At 42.4% G+C, this 23228-nt stretch overlaps 1 protein-coding gene across 1 annotated transcript in view; it reads left to right on the top strand.

The window, feature by feature from the left end:
- Window positions 1–20933: 20933 nt before the first annotated feature.
- Window positions 20934–23228, top strand: part of TRHDE (thyrotropin releasing hormone degrading enzyme) — a 209419-nt gene continuing 207124 nt past the window's right edge. Inside the window, exon 1 of the mRNA XM_059846904.1 lies at window positions 20934–21776. Within this exon, the coding sequence (XP_059702887.1) occupies window positions 20956–21776 (821 nt within the window). The 5' untranslated portion in view covers window positions 20934–20955. The remainder of the gene's footprint in view (window positions 21777–23228) is intronic.

Here is a 23228-nt window from a genome sequence, read left to right as displayed (position 1 = left end):
TTAAACCATACTGGTGACATACTGGTGATAGTGGCAACAGAGCTTTTCTTGTGGATCTTCAGGAAAAGAATGTCTGTGTCCACAGTGCAGAGGACTGCTTCAAAACAGTTGTTTCAAAAGTTGGAAGCATGGTCTCAAAAGCTGGAAGCATAAAATAGTGTTGTAACTAGGGGTTTTCTTCTCCCATGATGCAGAGTACCTTTATTGAAAAAGACTGGGTGACTTTACAGCTTTTACCATTGTTTACTGCTTCTTACTTGAAGACAAATCTAGGCAAAAATCTGCTAATATTTAAACTAACTAAAGATTGAGGTAAACTCAAGCCAACCTTTGCACCAGAAAAATATACTACTGACTTTTAATTCTAATATATTCTAATATACTATAATTTCATTCTAACATACATATACATTCTAATTAAATATATCTCTTTGACTTACTAATTACTGCCACAACTGTGGTAGAATTTTTTATAGTAAGAGGTAAGATTGATTGCATGGCTATGGGATTATCATGTGGGATGAGATAATTTTTCAGTGCTTTGTTTTCTCTCTCTAGAAATGTTGAAAGACTGCATTTTAGGTCTTGACTCTTATTCATATGAATGTTGCTTTATTCCTTATATGTAAAATCAGAAGCATTACAGGGAATGCTAAAATAGTTTACTAAGTCTACAAGGCACATTTAAGCCAATGGAATGGTACAAAGTGTCCCTAAACATTTATGAGAATCAGACTGTTAGGGCTTTTGTTTAACTCAGATCCAGGCTTTGTTCAAATCGGTTTGTTGACTGAAAAAATGTCAGCAGAGGGAAACAAAACTTATGGAGTTTGCTCTCCTGTCACAGGCAGGTCTTTTTGCCTGACAATAAATGAGATTATGGCATCCTAAAATTTTTTCAGCAACTTCCAGTGTTTGTCTTTAAGGGCACTAGCACTGCCACTCAGTCCTACTAGGCCCAGCCCAGATGCTCAGTCAGCTCTAAATCCAAAACCTCAGCCTCCCTAAGAGCCTTGCTGGGATTTCAGGAGAGGAGCAATCATCTCCATGATGGAAAGCCCCAGTAAATCACCACTTGGGAGGAGGGATGTGGAGGCATCCAGCCATGGCTGTCAGCTGCTGGCATGTAGCCCTAACCTGCCCCTCTCCCCCATCCATCCCCCATCCACAGTCCTGCCTCCCATGGCATAGCTTTAGGCTTTCTAGCAGAAACCCTTACCTGAATAAGCCGGCTTAGAGGAATTTGAACACTCCAATGAATCTTGAAATGCTTTGCTTCAACTGTGAAAGGCTGCTTTGAACAAAGGGGATAATCGACCTCCCCTTGCATATTTAATGCATAAATGGTGACTCCTGATGACAATATCTGCTTGCTGCTTTTTCTTTCTTTTACCACTGAAGAGCCACCATTACCATGGAAGCATGAGCCAGGTAATCTCTGGTTTGTGCTTGGTCAACAGGGAAGCTGCCTGAGCTCAGGCTGCAGCATGCTTGATGATGGTGCATGATATCAGATGCATGGAACCAGTTTTCTGCTCCAAGACCCACTTTGTAGGATTGCCCAATAGCAGAACGTAACTTTTCTTTCAGCTGACAGTTGTCAGTGTGTCAGATGTAAATATAGAGCTTTTTTGGTCCAAGTTATAAAAAGTTTATTTGTAGGCTCGAAACCATACTTTAGGCAGTAACACATGATGCTCCAGTGAAAGGTATGTTTTTCAGATCATACCTTGCTTCTAGCAAGGTATTTTTTGTATGTTATCACATCACATGAACGATGTTTATATCACCACTGAAAGAGTATTGTCATACTTACAAGGGTAAACTCTGTGCTTTATTTACACATCTGAGAATAATTGTGTTTAGCTATCATTTCCAAGTAAGCCTAAAAATAAATGTTTGAGACACCTGAGCATGAGTTTGTTTTTCTGACTAGTCTTTACATCCAGTATTGATCATGGAGCCCTTTTTACATTTTTAAACTGAACCACATCGTCACCTGAGTGAGGGGAAGACTAATGAAAACTTTCCTGGTAAACAGGGATCAGCACTTTTCACCAACTTCTAATTCACATGAACGCTAAGGAATTGACTATAATGTATGTGCAACCACTCAGTGACAAGCAGAGAACAGTTTAGGATAAAAGTGACCCTGAGATTAGCTCAGCTGTGTAGAGCATGGTGCTAATAGCACTGAGGCAGTGGGTTTGATCCCTGCACAGGCCATTCACCTGAGGGCTGGGCTTGATGATCATGTGGGTCCCTTGCAATTTGGAATATTTTGTGATCTGTGTATCATATCTTGAAATTGCCATATAACTAATACAGAGAAGTACTGCCTCTTTACAAATATCTGTTTATACCAATGCTCTGGATAGATGCTCAGGCTAATATAAAAAGGATAAACTCTCAGAAACTAGAGAAGACCTCATGAAAAACAGGTCAGAATGTGGAGTTAGCAAGTGAGGAATTGGGAAGGAGAAGGAAATCCAAATGGCACATCTTACATCATGTGGCTCTGTCAATCATTATTTTAAAAATAAAACTTAAAACAAACAAAAAAAAAACACCAAAACAAAACAAAAATAACCCCACCAAACCACACAACCTCCCCCCCCCCCCCAAAAAAAAAAAGGAATTGTGCATTTTTAAGTTCAATGGAGAGAGTCTCCAGCCAAGGTGTGAAACAGAGGGCCAACACTCCTCCCTTTGGAGGTATTGAAAGCCACATCTTCATAAGCAAGGAGAGAATATTGTTATGATTTATTTTGGGAGATATGGATCTAAGCATTTTTGGGAAAACACCTGCTTCAGAGCAGCATTTAGCGTTGAAATTTTGAGTATAAGCATGTAGGCTGCACTTTAATTACCTTGTGGGTACCCTGGCCAGAGTCCCATGAATACAGAGATAGGAACATTGCTAAGCTGATGTAGCAGTACTGCAGCAAATCCATGGTTTTGATTGTAGTATACTTGTCTCATCTCCTTTGACACCTCTTCTGGGAGAGCTGTTGAAGAGAAGGAACTTTTGGTATATGACAAGAAAAAGATAACTGTGTGCAGGAAGTTTTTGATGAGAAATTGTAATGTCCCTCCTCAGCCTCCTCACATCCTCTTCTGTCAACCCATACATTATAAATAGAGTTGTTTTAATAGGTCTTATACATTTTTCCTTTCAAGGCTTTTACATCATTTTGATTGACATTAAGGCAATTACAGAGAAAATTCTAAACCATTTCTTAAACATAAAGAAATAGTTTAGCTCCTTTTAATAATCCCTATGTATCTGAAGAAAGATGAGCAACCTCTCTGTAATCTTGTAACCCCTGTAAAACATCCCTTTTGCTGCATCCTTACTCTTAGGGATCTGTAAGGAATAATTAGGATAATTCTGTGTAGATTTAAGTCCCTTGTGAGAGTTTATTCTGCCCAGAATTACTAACATTTATTGATATATTTTTAAATTTCAAAAGCAAAGGACTCATTATAGTCAAGTATCGTTCTTCCAAGCTAAACCAGACTAGTATTTTACAATTGTAGCACAGTGTGGAAGGAACAGAAATAAATAAATCAGTTGGTGAGCCACTATCATTCACTTTACATAACAAAAACCAAATACAGCTGTCATTTCCTAACTTTCATTGAAAATAAATTGAAAAAATATATCATTCTTTAACCTAGCAAGAAGAGAGAGAATTGTCTAATATTTTGCAATGCACATTATTTGTGGAATACATATATTAAAAAGGGGGGGAAACAGAATGAAAGCGTAAGGTGACATAAAGTTGATTATCATAAACTAGACATAAACTGGGTGACATAAACTAGATTATCATATCCCAGAATCATAAAAGCTCATTTGTAAGACACAGAGAATAAAGAAGAAAAAACCAATTAAGAGTAAGCAAAGTAAATAGCAATTGTTTCTGTCTTCCTACACTGCTTTGCAGCTACTCTATCAAGCAGATAGCAGGGTAGGTGAGTGTGGGTGTTGTAAAGGTCCAACTGACTCAAACCCTCAGATTTCTGAAATAGTGTATAACACTGAAGCATTACTTTTCAAGGATGCCAACATAATTACACAGACTTTTCATCTGGAAAGTTACAGAAACCTACTATCAATTTTTGTCCAGCTTGGTGGATCGAAGTCACAAAAGTAAAGCAAAGAGTAAGACCCTTTGGCTCTTTGTCAATGTGCTCAGGGGCATATGAAGCTTTGGTAGCCCAGATGAATGAGCAGGGTTGCCCTCCATAAGATATCATCCTTTTCCCAAACACCTGACCTGGGAGTCAGCCATGCTGAGCACAGTTTTGACCTTCACTCCTCGTTGGCCAGACTAAGCACTGAGCCCATAATTTGGTGAGTTCAACCCCATGACTCATGCTTGCCCTCCTACCTCTGGCCACGCCAACAAAACTAATTCCCAGAGCAAAGAAACAATGATCAGTTTCCAATAATCATCCTCTGACACAGGAACTTTTGGACCAAGCAGCTTTGCAGAAAGAATTAATTTTTGTCACTTTTCCCTTCTACTGCTCAAGGGTGGTTCATCCCAGATCCTGCCACTTTGTGACTCATTATTACTGAAATCTGTGAGATTTTAATAATCACAATTTTGGATTGCTAAAACAGCTCTATTGAGGTTTTCCATCTTAAGGGCCTCAGATAGCCTGTGCTAGAGGATGATTGATGACCAGCTGACATGTCTGGGGTGCTGAGAGCTAGTGAAATGCACACTGATGAGAAAGCTGCTCACGAAGATAAAGGTTCTATTTTGCAATTATTCATAAAAAACATTGTCCAGTTTTCCTTGGAGCAGCTGCTGGTCACACATTAATTACCCTTTAGAAAAGACCATTACCAAAGGCTAATAAGGTTTAACCCTGTTGGGGAGAAAATACTTGTCCTGTAACATATTTTTCAATAATCAAGATGTAATGACTTCTTTCAGAAAAAAGTGGCAGATTCTGCATTTAGGAGAAAGTAAAGAGTTACAGAGTATTCAGCTCCTTCAAAGAACCTCATGAGACACACACAGGACACTAATTATATTCTAATTGGTTATATCCTAATTGTGTCAGATTACATGGAGAAATAAACAAAGCCTTTCCCATATAATATACCTGACAAGCATCTATTATAGCATTCTCCAGAAGCAATTTCCAGTAAGCCATACCTTCGTGCACAGTCTTATTAAAAAGTAGAGGAAAATGGAGAGAATATTTGACAGATAAAATTAGAAAATTAATGGACACAGATAATCCACTCAGATATTCAGAACAGGTGTATGAAAAACCAAATTCAAAAGAACTGGAGAGGAAATGCTTCAACACATGAAGAGAAAAGTGAACGGTACCATAGGTTTGCTTTCTTATTCCTTAGCATTATTAACTTAAATACATGCATACAGTAGCTTCAATAAGTACTGACCAAAACTGGAAACACTTTTGGTCAAGTCCTTTATATATACTAAATCTGACACAGTCTGATTCTCCCTTCTTCTCCCTCCTTCCCAAAAATATCCATTTTTACATTGTGCTCAGAGTAAAAAGCACACAAATTTTAACTGCATGCTAAATACAATAATCATCACAATAATATTGCTTTGTCCATAGACATTCACATAATGTGAATAATTTCCTGGTTTGTGAATAAAATCATATAATAATTTTGTTTTAACTTTAAACTATCTGCTATTTCTTGCAGGAGACTCGGGAAAGTATATGAAATAGTGAATACTTTTCCTCAACTCTTTTTAAATATAAGATTTAAAGTGGATGTGAGATGTATGTATCTGTTCACACTCTGAATGTCATTATATGAAGTTCTATGCATGAGTGTTCATTTTGGAGCCACTGGCAAAGCTCAAATTGATTTTGAACTTTATGTCTGCCATAGGAATGCATATTAACAGAGCATGGACAAATCTGCAACTTCATATAGTGGCTACTGTGTAAGTGACAGGTCTTACACCTGCTGGGAATTGTGGTATTGAGGATTATTGCCAACAGATTCTGTTCTAAAGGATGGATTGTTTTCATTGTATTGAGCATGTTCTACCCAGGGATATATTTTTCAAATAATTTTCTTAATTAATTTTTATTGAGCAAAAAGCCATTTGTAAGAAACTATTTTCAAAATTTGGCACTGGATAATATACTCTCTTGATAATGATTATTACATTCATCTTCAGTTTGGGAAGGTAGTACAAGAAGATGGCAATAAAATAAACCACAGTCTGTGGTATGCCTTAGATGTGGCATTGATTATGCAGCTGTGACTTTTCCATTGTAGCCCTGTTCCTGCCACCCAGTCAAGCTCCTGACAGTAATGATTCAGGTTCTCATTCTTATTGAGCATCCCTTTCTATTTCTGTAAAAAGGCTTTTGGCTTCTAAACAGGTGTAACCTTTTTTTTCTGTACCTCATTAGGCACTTTGCCAAGGAGAGAAAGGCTGATTCAACTTTCCTGTCAAACCGTCTCTTTTAAAGTGGCACCTTTGAAAGTGAGATCTGATATTTTGCTCATGTGTCTGGGCTCAAGTTTGGAAGGCAACAGAGCGTTCCTGGTTATTCCAGACATAAAATTCTGAAGCTTTACGGTTGACATTGGAACATGGGGTTTTGTTCCTGCATCTCTCACTGAAAAATATATTGTGTTTCAAATATTTCCAGTAAATTTGACCACAGATAAATAGACCTGTCATGGTTTTCTTAAGGTGTAATTATTCATATGAAAAAGCTTTTCAGAAGATCAATTCTGATCTGGTTTTTGCTTGGGGAACATTTGCTTTGGAGTAAAAGGGTTTCAGCCCATGCAGAAGCTGAAAAAAATAAATTCTTCATGTTAATATGGTTATATCTGGTGTGTTTATCTTTTACATATTTGGGCTCCAGCCCTCCTCAAAACCTCTTAGGATGTTCCTTGCTCTGGGGAGCTATCTCAGTGCCAGTGCCTTTCTGTGCACACCCCAGTAATGACATCCTGCAGTTCCATTGCCCACAGTCAACAGAGCTCCCTTTCTTGCGGAATGATGCCTTGTATGGCTTTTGTTTTGATTCTGTCAAGCTGCCTTGCCAAGTCATTTATGATCTCTTCTGATTCAGTAACTTACTGGTGAACAAAAGGCCATCTCACTCTATTTTCATCCTTTCATCCAAGATATTTTTGCTAGCAGAAGGCCTAGGCACAAACATTCTGCACTGGAAGCTTGGCCTCTAACCTGGTTGCAAGTTGGTGTGGGGCACATTTTACACCTATTCAGATCACAGGTAAACTATGAATGTTAAGAAAGAGGTTATGCAACCAGCTACAACATCTATCTGGACCATTCCACATGGAATAAATAGTGATTACATGGAACCTTCTCTCACTAGTTTTAATTACAAAATGTGAATGCAAGTGTGGATGTGATGAATGCACAGATACTAATTTGAAAAAGAACCACCATTTTATTCTTGCTCTTTTTAGTTTGCTAAATCTCTACTGTAGCTATCATGTGCCAAAGCTGTGTGTTCAGGATTTCAATAACCACTTTCTAAGCTAAAGCTAAGCCTATTTTGCTCATTTGGTCTTGGTCTCAGCCTGTATTTATACTCTTAATTGCCTGGTTTTCCACCCAGTGAGCGTTTACACTTTGCTCCCCTCACCCTGGACTCAGTCCAGCTTAGGAAACAAGATGTCCTGTGCTTTTGCCATTGGAATTGCATGTCATATGAAGAGTGACCAGCTGCCTCCAGCAAAGCCGTGAGGGCCTGACCAAGGGGTCACAGCTGCTTAGGGGTGCTATGTTGGGAATCATTCCCTGGGCTGCTGGGGATCTCAGCAGGGAGACAGGAGCTGGCAGTGGTCACTGCCTGGCAGTGGGGCCAAGGTTGGCTGACCTCAGCTGCAGGGCTTGCCTGGGTCCACATCCAAGCTCACCACGAACCAGCTTCCTTGGCTTCCAGCCTCAGCCCGGGCAAAAAGGCTGTATGGGAACATCTCACTCATCCAAGAGCACATGCAGTTGTGTCACCATAACACCTGCCCCACTATAGCCTCTCTTAGGCTGCTACCATACAGGCTTAAAATTAATAATGTAAAAAAAAATAAAGGAAGAAATTAATTTAAAGAGCTCCTGATTATGCTAGCTAATGTGCCTACCTAGCCATAAAAAGATTATATATACAAGTTACAAAGCATGTTTGCAAACATTATAGTTAATGTGCACACCTTATCAACATACATTGATTTTATACACATCCTTTAATTTAAATAGCTTTGATTTTCTGTCTGGAAGACAAAAGAGAACATTAATGGCCATCGCTTACTGAATTTACAGAGCTGTGCATTAGCTCCTCTAAAATGATCTTGTGTTTGTTATGCTTCACACATTAATATTTAAAAGAATATTACAAATGCTGGTAACCTGAGTCATGTAGACTTTATAGAAATAAATTGCATATTTGATATTAATTTACCCTGTTACTTCCTATCATCCTCCTTAAGATAGTACACCTCTTGCAAAGCTACCAATAGCAATCTCTGTGTGCCAGTTTATTACCTGTAGAGATATCATTATTCCCCTGTGACAGCAAAGTCAAATTCAAGGCATTTTTCATAAACTAGGAAAAATTACCTTTCCAGTGACATATGACACAACCTTCAACTACTAAATGAATCCAAGAAAAATTCTCTTGTGGGAAAAGACCTTGCATATGATTTGTCAGCCTTAAAAATATTTCTTGAGAAAGTTAATTCAGAGAGACTTTACAACTGAGCACTGTTTTCTGTTTATATTTAACCTGTACTCTGCTATGATGCATTTCAGAACCAAAACTACAGAACAAAAATTTGCTTTGCTAAATTTCAGCCTAACAAAGACTGTTAGGCCTCATGGTGAAATCTGAGACCTTATTGGAAATCTCACATAAAAACTGTATTTGTAAATGTCATGTCATGATTTTCAGTACTGAGGCGTTCCAAGAGATTGACGCTGTGATGAGGAGCCTGAGGAATGGAGACTAAAATCGAGGCAAGATCTCTGGGGCTTGTCAAGGGAGTTGAAGTAGAATGAAGTGGTTGAAGCAAAAAGCATCAGCTTTGGGGAGGAGGGGAGGACAGAAGGATATTCATAAGAAGAACACATTCTTTCCAAACTCTCACACAGATTTAATCTTTTTGCTATGGCTGAAGATGTTTCTGTAAAGCTGATTGGCACCTGGGCTCCTCAGTGATGGCTCATATGCAGGACAATAACCCAGAGAAGTACTGCACCCCACAGTAGGTACACTGTGCCTGCCCAAAGCCCAAGGAAGGGTTAAAGGCTTAATTACCTCCCCTAGCTGAGATCAAGCTGTGGATCTAAACCAGCTGCTGGTAAGAGACAGCTGCCTGGGCATTATGGAGCAGCAAATGGTGAAGCTGCAGGCTGCCCTGGAGGCTTCAGAGATACAGGCTGACAGGAGTGCTAGAAAAAGCTATGTGGAGAGAAAAACTGCCAAGCAGGGAGATAGGAAGTTGCAGCAGAAGAAGGAGAGGTATGGAAGGGTGATCTGCTAAAGCTGTCAGGAAAGAACATCTCTGGACGCCCCACCTGAAAGGGCTAGGGTGTTTGAAGTTAAAGTAAGGGCTCATAACTAAGTTTGCAAGCCCTTGTACAGGGTCACAGGGTGGTGCTCTTATGATTGGGTAGGGTGGCATGGAATGGGGATGATTGTCTTCACTGCAAGCTTGTACAGCAGGCTTCTGCTGTCTTGGTGGAGATTCAGCTGTACAATACAGCTCAGTGCTGTGCAGAGACCCTGAGGCTACCTCTGACAGCAGCACTGTGTGACAACTTTGTCGTGCTTGCTCTCGCACAGGTGATCTTGCTGAAAAACATGTTGGAGCAGTCTGAGCAGCACAGTGTTTAAAGCAACTAAACCTCTTAACCCCAGCTGGATCACAGCTCTTCCAGGTGATGCTGTGCTACATAGATAGACTAAAAACACTGTAAAAGCAAGGCTCTGGGGTTTGCTGAAATAGGGTGACACTACTCGTCTTCTCTATCCTGCAGACTTGGAAAATTAGGTTTGCTGTCTGCATATTCCTATAATCTTAGAATCGGAACTTCCTGGGGCCTGAAGGGCTTGCACTTCAAATAAAACCATGGGAAATTACTTATGTGTGTAACTTTACAAAAGCAAATTGAGCAGCTTTTTTAGGAAGGGAGCTACATGAAAATTGTCTCAGGAGTGGGACAGGCAAGAAGGCCACATTCCTGCAAAACTGGGGTCTGTATTCTGTCACTGTCTGACCTGAACCTGGCTATACGTGTGCACAGCTCCCAGTGAGAAGGTCAGAGTGCACCCAGCCGGGGGTGAAGGGCATCATCATGCTTGGTGTGTTTGGTAGGAGACTGACCTGGCAGAAGCATAGCTAGTGGTGTATGCCTGTTGTTTCTGATAAAGTAGAAGCTAAAAACTCCTCATAAGAAATGGAACTCAGTTCTATTAAGCACTTCCCAAAAATTATACAAGGACATGATGTGGTAGTCCTGGGTGTTCCATTACTTTTTCTTTAGAGTATTTGTTTTGTGCCATTACTCTCACTCCCACCATTTAAACATCATTGATACTTTTTCAGAATGCCAGGATTTTAAGTGTATAAAGCCTCCCCAAACATATATTCATATCTCATTTTTAAGCATGGGGCCATTTCTCAGTAGAGTAAGTGCAACGTTCCAACAGGCAGGTTGCCAGTCTATGTCTCCTGGTGCTGGTAATTATGTAGAAGCACCTGGTAACTGATCATAGTCTGGGTTTTGGGGAGAAAAAGTATGGAAAGAGTGATAAGAATAACTGACACATGGTGGAGTCATGCAGAGATGGATGTCTCTGTAGCTGTATCCTCTGCAACTGCTGAAATGTGAGCACAGGGTGAAAGCTCTCTCCCTTGCTGAGTGTCATTCTTTACTCAACCTCATTGTAACTCCTTTCCTTCCTCCTGTCATCTCAGTAGAGAAGCATTTGCCCATCGGTGTTTTGCAGTGGGTGGCTGTTCAACTCACAGAGAATTTTGGAACATGACCAGCTATTCCAGACATTGCTATTTCAGTGTTTCCATGGGGTGCAGCATCTAGCCACCACACAGTCATCAATAGCTCTTTTCCTCAAAGTCTTTTCCAGTGTTTGGAGGGGTGAAGACAGCAAAGGGGCTATGGAAAAAGGCTGTGGCTGTACTCAGAAGTCAGCTGCTGAGTTTGGCCTAGTGAGCCAGGTGTTGGACCATCCTTTCTATTGCTTGACCTGAACTTATTGTATTTGAACTTATGTAAGGCTCAGAGAAACTGCTGGACACCTACCTATTTGTTGGCAGGGGAGTTTACTAGGCTTTTCATGCTTGGGAAGTTTCCTTGAACTTCAATGCCTGCTGTGGCATATGCTTCTGTGAGCATCCTTGGTCTCGCTCCATCTAAGAAATAGCTATATCTGATAATGGGAAACTGCATTTTCTTCTCTTTTTTTTTTTTTTTGTCACTTGTTCTGAGCATGTGTTTTAAGGATGACACCTAATTTCACTAAAACCCAAGGATACCATTTAAAATAACCCCTCTCCTTACCAGAAAGATTACCTGATATGTGACTGCTTGATTAAATTGAAGAGATTTTCAGGGATGACTTATTTTACTTTATAAGGCTGTATTTAGTAAGAGAGAATGCAAAGGAGCTGGCTAGATAAAAACCAGAATCTGTAAGCTTCAAGTGCTTTTAATGAAGAACAAAATGGGGGCCTATAATGTACAAAAAAATTATTTTTCTTGTAGCTTCCATAACTGTCAGCATGAAGAAAAGTAACAAAAAGGATTACTGAAAGTAACAAAAAGGGCTCTTTAAAAATTAGAAACATCAGAAACATTCTCCCTGCTCCTTTCAAGAAGACAGACTGACCATAATTCCACTGTCCACAGTAGTCCAAGTAATGAATGAGGAGTGTTTGAGCTGTTCTGTAAGGTGAGGGGACAGCTGAGTCATTAGTGTTGTATTAAACAATTCTTACTGTGACCACACTCCAGCCAAGTTTTCATCTGAATGTCCTTTGCAGTACAGGTCCCCTGACACTTTATATTTTTATATATGTTTTTTACTTTCTGTGTTTTATCAGCAGAATGAAAAGCTGGTGTGTGCAAACCCACCCTGAATTTAAGCAAGTATGCTAAGATGCTGTATCTGATCATTCATCTTCTCCAAAAGTGGGATTAGTGGGAGTTTACAATTATCTAGCTTTACTTCTCTTGAAAAGGTGTTGCAAAATTAATGTCACTAAGATACAAAACCATTTTTCTTGTGGCAAAAATCACACAAGTCAGAGCTTGCCACTTACATTTTCCAGGGTAAGTTTGATGATTATCCTTTAAATGAACATTGATTTTTTTTCTGTAGATCCCATTATTTTCAGTCCAGAGAGATTGTTCTGTCTTCTTGCATACCTATTATAAATGAATAGCAAACATTTTCACCATACATTATTGCTTTTTTTCTTAAAAAAAGAGATGGCCTAAACCCTTAAACCAAACCTCCCCCCTTCCCTGTGATGTTCTGAATGCCAGATCCAGACTATTCTTAGGGCAGGAGATATTTCTGTGCTTTTATAACTGGCTGACCCACAAGGTGGCACTAAAGAGAAAAGTGACAACTTGGCTAATAAAAAGTGAAAACCAAAGGCAAAATACCATATGCTGAATCAATATTATTTTAATTAGGAGCATAGTTCCTTTATTGTCAGTTAAATTTTATTTTGTGAAAAGCCTTAAAGCTATACAGCAGCGAGGATGGTTCATTGCCCCTATCCCACATCAAAAGTAAAGTTTTTAAAAGAATGAGCAAGACATAGGCTGGCTGCTTATCACAGCTCCAGAATCTTAAGGAAGGTAATTGTGATCAAAATATAGTTTAATTAATTTTCTTCTCTAAGGAATAAGGAATTCAAATGAACTAAAACCTGAAAACTTCTTTTCAGTCATTAGTCATAGTGGTAAGGGATATGACACCAGGAATTGTGCATTAAATGCAATGTAAATGTATTTTCTTCTGGAATGCTTTGATTGTTTAATTTTTGTGGCTTTGTTGTTAAGTGCTCTGGTCTTACTTCATAAGCAAATTATTTGAAGCATTGTGTTCTGTGATCAGGAATTTTATACCAGCAGGGGTTAAATCTTGCCACTTTGATGATGAAAATGAATTCTCACCAAAAACATCTTATTAGTAAAACTCTTTTTGAGATCCAGGTTTTATGCGAGTAGTTAGATTAACACTTTTCTAACAAGCAACTAGCAGCCATGACTGCTGTAGACTGTTCTGTAGAATGCTGATGTGAAGCTTACAACATAATGAAAAAGTTATACCCGAGTCAATTTTAGACCTTTAAAACCAGACTAGTTATAATATTTTTAATTTTCCTGAGATGTGTCTATGGTATCAGCACTATTATGGGCGATAGGGGGCAGGAGTTTACTTGCAGAAACAAACTCAAAATAATACTAATGCATTAAGAAGAAAATCCTTAAAGCTATTATGAAATATTTTTCTCTGAATTGAGCAGTGTTACAGAATACCTGGTAGTGGGCTCTGGGGCCCACCAAATGATCAGATATATTGGTAATGCATTTTGATCCTTAATGAAATTGCAACTTTACAACCACCCTGGAAATCAAGAGTCACCCATGGGAAGTTTGAAAGACTTGGATCTAGAATTATTACTAAGTAGGACATTTTAATGTATTTTAAATGTTGGTTACATTATCAGCACTGCTGCTGCATTTAGAATAGTTTTATCACTACAAGTAGTTACTTGTTTTGGTTTCATATTTTAAAAATCAATAACTGGTATTCTCTATTCAAAGACCTTATTTGATTCACTCACATTATTCATTTTGTGAGAAAATTGAATCATCTAATCCTCAGGATCCCAGTAAAATCAAACCCAGAATAATTTTGGCTTAAATGAGCAGTGAGACAAGTCAGCTGAACTCCCCTTTCATAATTTGTGCCCCCTGTATATGACTCCCCTTTGGCATTTGTCCATTTTAAAGGCCATCCCAAAGAAAGTCACGTTCTGGAAGGTACCAAAGTGCTTTCTTTGAATGAATTATAAAATCACAGCAACCATAAACACACTGCCTTTTTTCCTTGCAGTCCTTATTCAGAGAAAGTTTGGGATCAATCAGCATTTAGACTGAGGGATCTCACAGTGATTCTGTTTGTAGATGCTTGTGATTGTTTCAACAGATCATTCTTCTTGAAGGACTGTTGTGGGCTGATCTTCCCTCAGCTGTAAAACTTTGGCCACTTTTCTGAAAATATTGCCTATTTTATCCTTATGCTGGACATTTGACAAATCAAAGATCTCTGAGGTACTTTGATTGTTAAGATCAGGGGAGGTGACCATTGAAGGCTGAGGTGAGCATCAGTGCACATACCCTTTCTTAGAGAGTCCATAGCAGGACAGAAAAGATTACAGTGAGCTGACAAAATACATTCATATTCTCATATAATGTCTACTAGACAGAAATATGGGGCCTGAGGCAGGTGATGGTAAACCACAAGTATTCCTGCATACGGTGGGACTATCTAGATAAGCTGAATCAGGAGACCCACAAGGAAATATTCATATTTTTGCCTTGTAAAATGGAAATGGGACATGGAAAGAAACAAAAGAGCAAATTATGTTTATAATTAAAAAACAAATTATGTTTATAATTACTATAATGTTACAAAACACACAAAACTCTGTATTGAAATCCAGTTATAGAAGTCTGAATATTTACTGTAGAGTTTAAAGGATGAAGAGATTATCCCCAGATGTTTTTAAAAATGGGGTTTAATCTAAATTTTAATGGAAGTAAACCCTTGCCTTGCCTACTACAATGTTCCTTTTAATGAAAAAGGTTCAGTAGATAAGACCCAATCTAGACATGTAAATGTTGGTTCTTAACACAATCTCGAGTTTTCACAAATAATTCTTCTTGTCCCCCTGAGACTAACTTCTTACTACTAATTGATCCCAATTAGCCAGTTTTAAGTGTAATTATTCAGTGAAAGAAACAAACACTATTATATTATGCTCTACACTCCACTACTAAAACCACGGCATTATTGAACTTGTGGAGTTGCAGTGGTTCATGCTTGGAAAAAAGGTATCTTCAAGAAGCTGTGTTTAAAAACACTGAGGAAAAAACCCTTGTAAATATGTTGGAATATACTTTAACTAAACTTGCTAGTGGAGAATGAGGACACTTGTTTTCCTTCTTAAATTACTGCTGTAATGAAGAAAAAGAAATGTAAGGAAGAAAAAGAAAAATCAGTTGCTGATTAGATGTGGATAAATATGAAAACAGAACATCTGGGGAAAAGAATGCATTTCAGACACCCAAATTGAAAATTTAAAATATTTAGGTCTCATATGAAAGTAGATACTCTACTCCTAAAAATTGAGAAAGAAAATGCTGACTTTTGAAAAATGAAAAAGTATTATGACTTTGTAGGGTAGTACTGAGTAGTTTAAAAGGACTGGAAAACAAAGGAAGTAAATTCCCTGACAAAGGGTGGTGATGGTGTGATTTCAAAGCACAAGGGGAATAGAAAGCAGCAGGTGGTCACTGGGGCCTGGTGGTGCCCAGACAATGCTCTATTGATGCCTCTTCTGACGTTCCTTCCAACTCCAGAGGTGACAGGAAAGCAAGAGGTGATGATAAGAGAAAAAAGAAGGAGGGGAAGGATCAAGATTACTACAGAGCTCCTCTGTCCTGTGGCAAACTTCTATCTTACCATTCCATAGGACTTTACTCACAGAACCAAGCCCCTTCCTCATGTATCTGTTCCTTTAAAATAGGAAACACAAAACTTGTCCAAGATAAAGCCGTATCTAGACATCTGGACATCTCTAGCTATAAACTAAACATAAATAGTGCTTACTGCCAATGAACTCATGTAAGAAAGGTCATTTATACAGATGGCATGAGGGTGAAGGAGCAGAAAACAATGGAAAGCATGTTCCTTTTCTTGGGATGTTTAAGCCAGCACAAATCACCGTGTGTCAGCTTGTTTTACAATCCAGTGTTTTCACTTTTAATTAGAAAGTCTTTCCCTTAGCATTTTTCTTAGCAGCAATTTTTAAACTAAACAGAAGGTGTATTCCCCAGTGCCATATGTTAAACCTGACATGTTACTGAAAATGTCTTTTGGAAAAAATAAAGCAAAAGGAAACCAACTAAAAAACCACTAAATATAGGACCACTGTCCCACTCCCCTCTCTTTGGCCTACTTGTAAGCCTCAAGAGCACACAGCTGTCCCATTAGGCAGTATCAATTCTTTGAGGAATTAGTCATAACTGAAAAGCCAATGGATGATAGACTGGTAGTTTCCTCTTTTGCTTCACTGGCAACCTGTGTGGCTGGAAACAGTCATCCCCCACTCGGTCTCGTGAGTAACAGCTAGGCAGAAGCTGTGTCTGTAGGGAGTGAGTAGTTCATAATACTCTGAGAGGTCACCTTGTTGATGTTTTTGAACCAATATATTAGTAGGCTCTGAAGTGTAGTCCATTTTAGGAGTTAAACAGGAGGGATTAAGACCTATGGGTATCCTTGACTTTAAAGTATGCAAGGAGAATCCAGCTATGACCAGAGAAATGCCTGACTGAGGCTGAAAGGGTCAGTGGAGCACTGACTGATGGGGGCTGATGCAGTCTTTTTTCCCCTGTAATTTTTCCCAGTATAAATTGTTGATTTTGGGCTTTGCATAGAAGGACACTTTTCGAGCCTTTTTTTTTTTTTTTTTTTTTTTTGTGAGTAGTGTCAGTATGATAAAGTCTGTCTGTAAACCTCTGTTATATACAGACGAATGAAGGATGGATCACTTGGATTAAAAAGCAGCCATAGTTAGGCAGACTCAGAAAAATATAATGTGCCAATCTCTGGGTTGGATGAACTGTACCCAGCTGCATGATATACAATGAAGTTACTCATTTATAGTGCTTCTCTTCCAAGACTGTAAAGCACCAGTGTGAATACTGAGAGGTGTTGTGTGCAATCTTAACATAACATAAACTACAGCTTTATGCAGGTCCCTCATCAGCTCTCTGGGAGCCATGCTATAAGCTGATATAGAATTGGAAACTGTGCTATCTGAAGTTTATCCATGTTTCTTCTGATACTTGTCTAGGTAGGGCCATCTCCATAGAAATTCAGTTAAGGTGAGACACAGTCTTGTATTTTGTATGAGTACCTGAAACCCTAGGCTATAAGCTCATAAAATGAGATTGCATACAAGATGTTGATGGCCTAGGAGAAGTTATGAACAAGAAGTCAGAATCAGGATTTTGCTGAAAAAATGATCCATGATCTGGTAAATTTTCAAACAGTCTTTGCACAAAGACCAAAGAAGTTGCAAGCTTCAGAGGCAAAATCCATGAAATCCATGTCTATGTTTGTAACTGTGGACAAATGAAAAAACAAGAATTTTTCCCAGAACTTGCACACACAAAAAACTTGTACACACAAGTTTTTGGGGAGCTGTGTGGCATTGTATTTTCTTCAGCAAAATAGCTATATATAACAGTCTGTACATTAACTACTTGCAGGGAGTAGCATTTGAGAACAAATTACCAAGTTAATACCTTCTTTGACCTGTATCTGGTCAAGCTATATTTTAGAAACCTGTCATTACTAATATGAAGAAGAGGTTAATCTGGTAATGTGAAGTTTCAGAATGATGGATGAGTCAAGGCTCATGAGCTATTTAACACAATACCCAGCTGCACCTCCTTATTGTAAGTCTCCAGACTGACAAGCCCAAAGAGGAGGGGGTTGCAAACCTCTCAATACTTTGTTTCTCAATGATGAAATTTGGAGGTGAATTATTTCCCACCTTAATCCCCACCACTCATGCCTTGTGTCAGTATTTGGAGTGCTATTCCAATTTGGCTTAAAAGGAATCAGCCTCATGGCTCCTCATAAGCATGCAACTGAAACCTTTTATATACCCTCTCTCATACTGACCCTTCAATTTATATACCATTATTGTTGTAACTAAATTGCGTGACTGACTCCCTTGGCAGGGTTTGGAAGATTTCAGCCTGGAGAGTTATGTATTTGTTATCTGTACATCAAGATGGCTAGAATGATTCTCCTGTGCTCACACACACACACACTTGTATCTCCCTCTTTAAACGTGGCAGAGCTGGTTAGCTCAACTAACCAGCCTGCTACCCATCGCTTTTCTGAGAAGGCTTCTCAAAAACCTTAACCTGTGAAATTTATCCAACTGTATTTAATTAAAATTATTAAAAGTTAGAAATGTTTATAAATGGGATATAATATACCACTTTATTCCAGGTTACTTCTTCTCTTGAATTACATCTTTGCCTGAACATCTCCCTGCACTGCTGACAGGAACAAACATAACTGAAAGTGCAGTTCAGAGAGCGACAGAGGAAAACACGGCTTATTTTACTAATGCCTGATACTGACAGCCTGTACACAAAATCTTAAAAGTACCCAGGCACTTCCTTTTGTGCCCACTTTTAAAGGGTTTAATGAAACATATAGAAACTGACATTTTAAACTTGTAGCTTTGGATGTTATTTTGCCATGTCAGTTTCATTGTTTTTTTTTTTTTTTCCAAATCACATAGCAATAGTTTTCTGTCTTTCTGCATCAAACTTCAGTCAACAAATAATGAAGGCTGTTTTCAGATAATAAAATGTTTCTGTTCTTTGACCTGTTCTAACAGGTGTGCAGCCAAATATCACCACAGCAAATATGTGGCAACGCTAATTATTGAGCAAAATCTTAGTCCTCCTAGGACATACAAACACAATTAGCAAGTGTATCAACATACCTCTAATTAAAAATTTTTAAGATTAAAAACGTTTTTTAGACTGAGCTGCAAGATAAAAATAAAGGCTCATTTCTTTCCAGAGACAGTAGACCTGAATACAATCCTGCTGTAGGAATATATAAGGAAGCTAGCAAACTCCTTATACTGAAACTAGTAATCCTTAATCTGGTTAAAGTGTCAATAAATGATCATTTGCATTCTCCAACAGCATGCAAAGTGATGTAATACTTTTTGAAGATGTCGAAGATTCAGGACAAAGAAAGATTAGCCATTTCTTCTTGAAGTAAAATGGCTAATATATCACATTTAATGAAACTCTTCAGATTTGCTTTGCTTATGAAAGAAGTGCAAGACTTGATTTTTATTTTTTGTTCTTTTCTCTTCACTATGGAAAGCAAGGCCTTTATCCTGTGAATTGTTATGTATGCATTTAACTTGATGTACAGCATATATTCCCATAGATTCCACGGGACTGAATGCCAAAGATAGACACATCTGTGACTGCTTACAAGACTGGAGCTGAAGAGCTTCAAAAGAGAAAATGAACAGAGATAGTTTTTGAAGTATGCAAGCAAAATAAGGGGAACAGAGATGCTTTCAGACATTGATCTAGATCTTTGCTGTATATATTAATTCTGTGTGTTTGCAGATCCTACGAACAAAAGTTTGGGTGCAGGCGGAAAAAGTAGGCTGATTCGGTTTTCCACAGGGGTTAATTCCTAGCGGTACTCAAGCCAAGTGTTGCTGTATTATCGCAGGCAGCATTTAACACATCTTTAAATCCCCCCAGCTGAGGGATGGGGGTTCAGCACTGACGGGAAGGAGAGTGAAAGTCCTGGGGACGCGGAGTAACGGCAGGGGGATTTCTGAAAGTACCAGCCAACGCTTACGGCGCGATTTTTTTCTGGGCATATTAATCCTATCGATTTAAGTAGGAGTATTTATCCTTTTCTGAGCTCCATCTTCACGTTAGTATGACAGCACTATTGTCGTTCAAACACGTAGTCGGCGGCTCTTTATTAAGTCTCTATAAATATGACACTATAAGGGCATTCAATATTTATGTGGAGAGCACACGCATTCGTGTGTAATCCCGGGCAGTCCTGCGGCTCGGAGGCTTTGCAGCCTCCCCACTCCCGGCGCAGCCTGGCCCTCGCTCTCCGCCCGCCCCGGCCGGGGCTCCCTCCGCCGCCTCAGCGACCTCCCCCGGAGCCGCCGCGTGTGACACACCGGAGAAAAGCCTCCCTCGTCCCCGCGTCGCCCCCGCCTCCCGCCCCCTCCCGCTCCCCCGGGGCGCCGCCGTCACCGCCGGCAGCCGGAGCAGCCGCTGAAGCCGAGGGGCGGCGGGGCTTGCCCGCCTCTCCCCCCTTCCCATCCTTTCCCTTCCCTTCCCTTCCCTTCCCTCGCCTCTCCCCGGTGCCTATATATAGCCGCCTCTGCTCGAGCCAGCCGGGAGATTGCTCTGTACCTGCAGGAGACACGAAAGGGAAAATAAGAGAAGCGACTCTCAGGAGCCTGACCCGCTATCAGGAAGAGGAGGACGGGCCCGGCCCGCGCCGCTGTCCGGTGCCACCGCCCCCGGTGCCGGGCGAGCCCCGCGGGGACGGGCCGACCTGCGCGGCGGCGCCTCGGGGCGCGCATGGCTCGGGCGCTGCCGGGGCCGGGCGAGGAGCCCGACCCCGGCCTCGGCGGCTCGGGACGCGGGGGAAAGAGAGCTCCCTGCGGACAGCGGCGCTAGCGGGGGGGCCGGGGCAGCAGAGCCCTCCCCGCTGGCGCCGAGGTGCGCTCGGCGGCATGTGCTGAAGTGCCCCGCAGAAGCCGCACAAGTTGCCTGCGCGCCGTGGCCCGGCGGCCGGACGGCGGGGAGCGTTCTCCACCTCTTGCCTGACCCGACCCGACCCGACCTCGTCCCGTTCCCCTCCCCGAGGGCTGCTCCCCCGCGGGGCTCCCGGCGGCCAGGGTGATGCGGCTCGTTGGGAAGTGAGAGACCGTGCGTCCCACGCGGGCCGAGGGCCCCCTGCCTCGGAGTCTCCCATGCTTGCGGGGCCCCCTCGGGTGGCGGCGGCCCCGCGGGAGGCGGGGGCGGCGCTGCCGTGATGGCCCTGGAGGAGAAGCGGGAGAAGCGCCCGCCCGTCACCCCCATGATGATCGAGGAGGAGGCCGCCTTGCGGAACGGCAGCCGGGGGCTGCCGCCGGGACCCTGGGCCGAAGCGGCGGGGCCAAGACCCCGCACCACGGAGCGGCACATCGCCGTACACAAGCGCCTGGTGCTGGGCTTCGCTGTTTCCATCCTAGCGCTGCTGGCGGTGACCATGATCGCCGTGCTGCTCAGCGTCCGCTTCGAGGAGTGCGGCGCCGCCGCCGACGGTCCGCCGCGGGCCGGCGGCAACGGGAGCCTCTCGGGGGCAGCCCGGCAGCCACCCGGTGCGGGGCAATCCCCCGGCCGGCCGGAGGAGGAGGCGCGGGGCGGGGAAGCGGTGGAGGAAGAGGAGGAGGAGGAGGAGGAGGAGGAGGAGTGGCAGCGGCGGCGGGAGCTACCGCCCTGGGCCCGGCCGCGGCTGCCGCGGCACCTGCGGCCGCTGCACTACAACCTGATGCTGAGCGCCTTCATGGAGAACTTCACCTTCAGCGGGGAGGTGAACGTGCAGCTGGAGGTGCGTAACGCCAGCCGCTACATCGTGCTGCACGCCCACCGCATGCACATCGAGGCGGTCCGCGTGGCCGAGGACAAGCTGGCCGGCGGTGTGCAGGTGGCCCGCACCTTCTTCTACCCCCAGACCCAGATGTTCGTCGTGGTCCTCAACCGCAGCCTGGAGGTGCAGAAAAGTTACAACCTTAAGATCATATACAACGCCCTCATCGAGAACGAGCTGCTGGGCTTCTTCCGCAGCTCCTACGTCCTCCACGGCGAGCGAAGGTAGCGGACGGGCCGCGTCGCCTCAAACCCAACTCGGTCCGAAGTTGGCGGCCCCCGCGCCAACTTCGGGTAGGGCGGCGCTAGGACCCGGCAGCCGCGGCGCCGCCAGGCGGGTGATGCCGCTGGCTCCGCGCTGCTCGGCCCCGGCGGTCCCGCCGAAGGGTGCGGGGCTCGGCCAGCTGCCCGGGGAGGGGGCTACGGCGGGGGGAACGGCCGCCAAGGCCTCGCATCCCCCCACCACCTCTCTCTGGTCATCTCCGTAGGGCTCGGCTGTCGGAGCAGAGATGCGGAGGTTCTCGGGGACCGCGAGCCCTTGCCCGCTCCAAGCCACCGGCCGGTGTCGTGAGGCAGCCGTGAGAACGGCTGGAGGGCGGCCGAGGCTGCGGGAGCGAGCGGGGGCGGGCGGAGCTGCTGCGGGGCGGTGCGGGCTGGGGCCGTGCGGAGGCCGGGCCGGGGTTAGCCGGGGCCGCCGGCAGGTGAGCGGAGCGCTCCGCCTGCACGCCCCGCCTGCGCGGGGAGGGCTGCGGGGAGCGGCCGCCGGGTCAGGAGATGCTCCAGCGCAGCTTGGGGGCGGACGGTGGCAAGGAGCAAACTTGCAAGGTGCTACCAGTGAAGCAGTCCGCTAGGTCCTTGTCGGGGCAGAGGCTCCGGGTCCGTTTCACACAAAGACTCTCTGTTCGGCTGCCGTGTACCCTCGTATGACAGAGCCTTGTCAGGTTAGAAATAGGAGCGTGGAGGGCAGCGAGACTTCTGTTTTGCTTCTATTCTGTTTGGTAAAGCAAAAAACGTGGTGGGATGCGTTTTCACAAAAGGTGAATACGTTTACAGTACAGGTGGATCGCGGCAGATTTACACCCTGTGACCGGATAAACCTGATTAATTTGCGGGCAGAGCAAGATTCAGTCTTGATCTGTATTTACTCATGAAGTTAAAGCCCCCTGGGTCCCTGTCTAGGCCCTTGTTGCGGTAGGCAGGGTTACTGTCGAGGGCCCTGTTTAGCCAGTTACAGAGGCTTTCTTTTTAAAGAAGGTGTTTTCTAACCACGTTGAGGCTTTGTAATGGAAAAGAAAGGCAAGAGTGGACTTCTTGATAGTTCTGGCGTGGTTTATAATTTTAGAATTGGATTCTTTTTAAGCTGTCCTTTCTTGAAATATCTGTGCAGTGACAGAATCTTACTGTTTTAGATTGTGGAAACAATTTAAGAGAAACAAAGATTTTATAGTTGGAAGAACTGGGCAAAAATATTAAGACATGAAAAGCATCTTCACCAACTCAATTAAGTCAAAAGCCCTTTTATTAAAACATATTTTCCTTACTCTGATTACTGACAATTTTCAAAAGCCTGATATTAGAACCGCAAGCAGGATTGAAATTAAGTTTCTGCAATTTATCATCAGAGTGAAATAAAAAGGAAATTTGAAAAAGCACAGTTGTAAGAAAAGATGCGGATAA

This window comes from Haemorhous mexicanus, chromosome 5, assembly GCF_027477595.1.
Source record: "Haemorhous mexicanus isolate bHaeMex1 chromosome 5, bHaeMex1.pri, whole genome shotgun sequence".
Classification (NCBI taxonomy): domain Eukaryota; kingdom Metazoa; phylum Chordata; class Aves; order Passeriformes; family Fringillidae; genus Haemorhous; species Haemorhous mexicanus.
The sequence above is the reverse complement of the archived record's forward strand: the minus strand, read 5'-3'. Positions and strand labels throughout refer to the sequence as shown.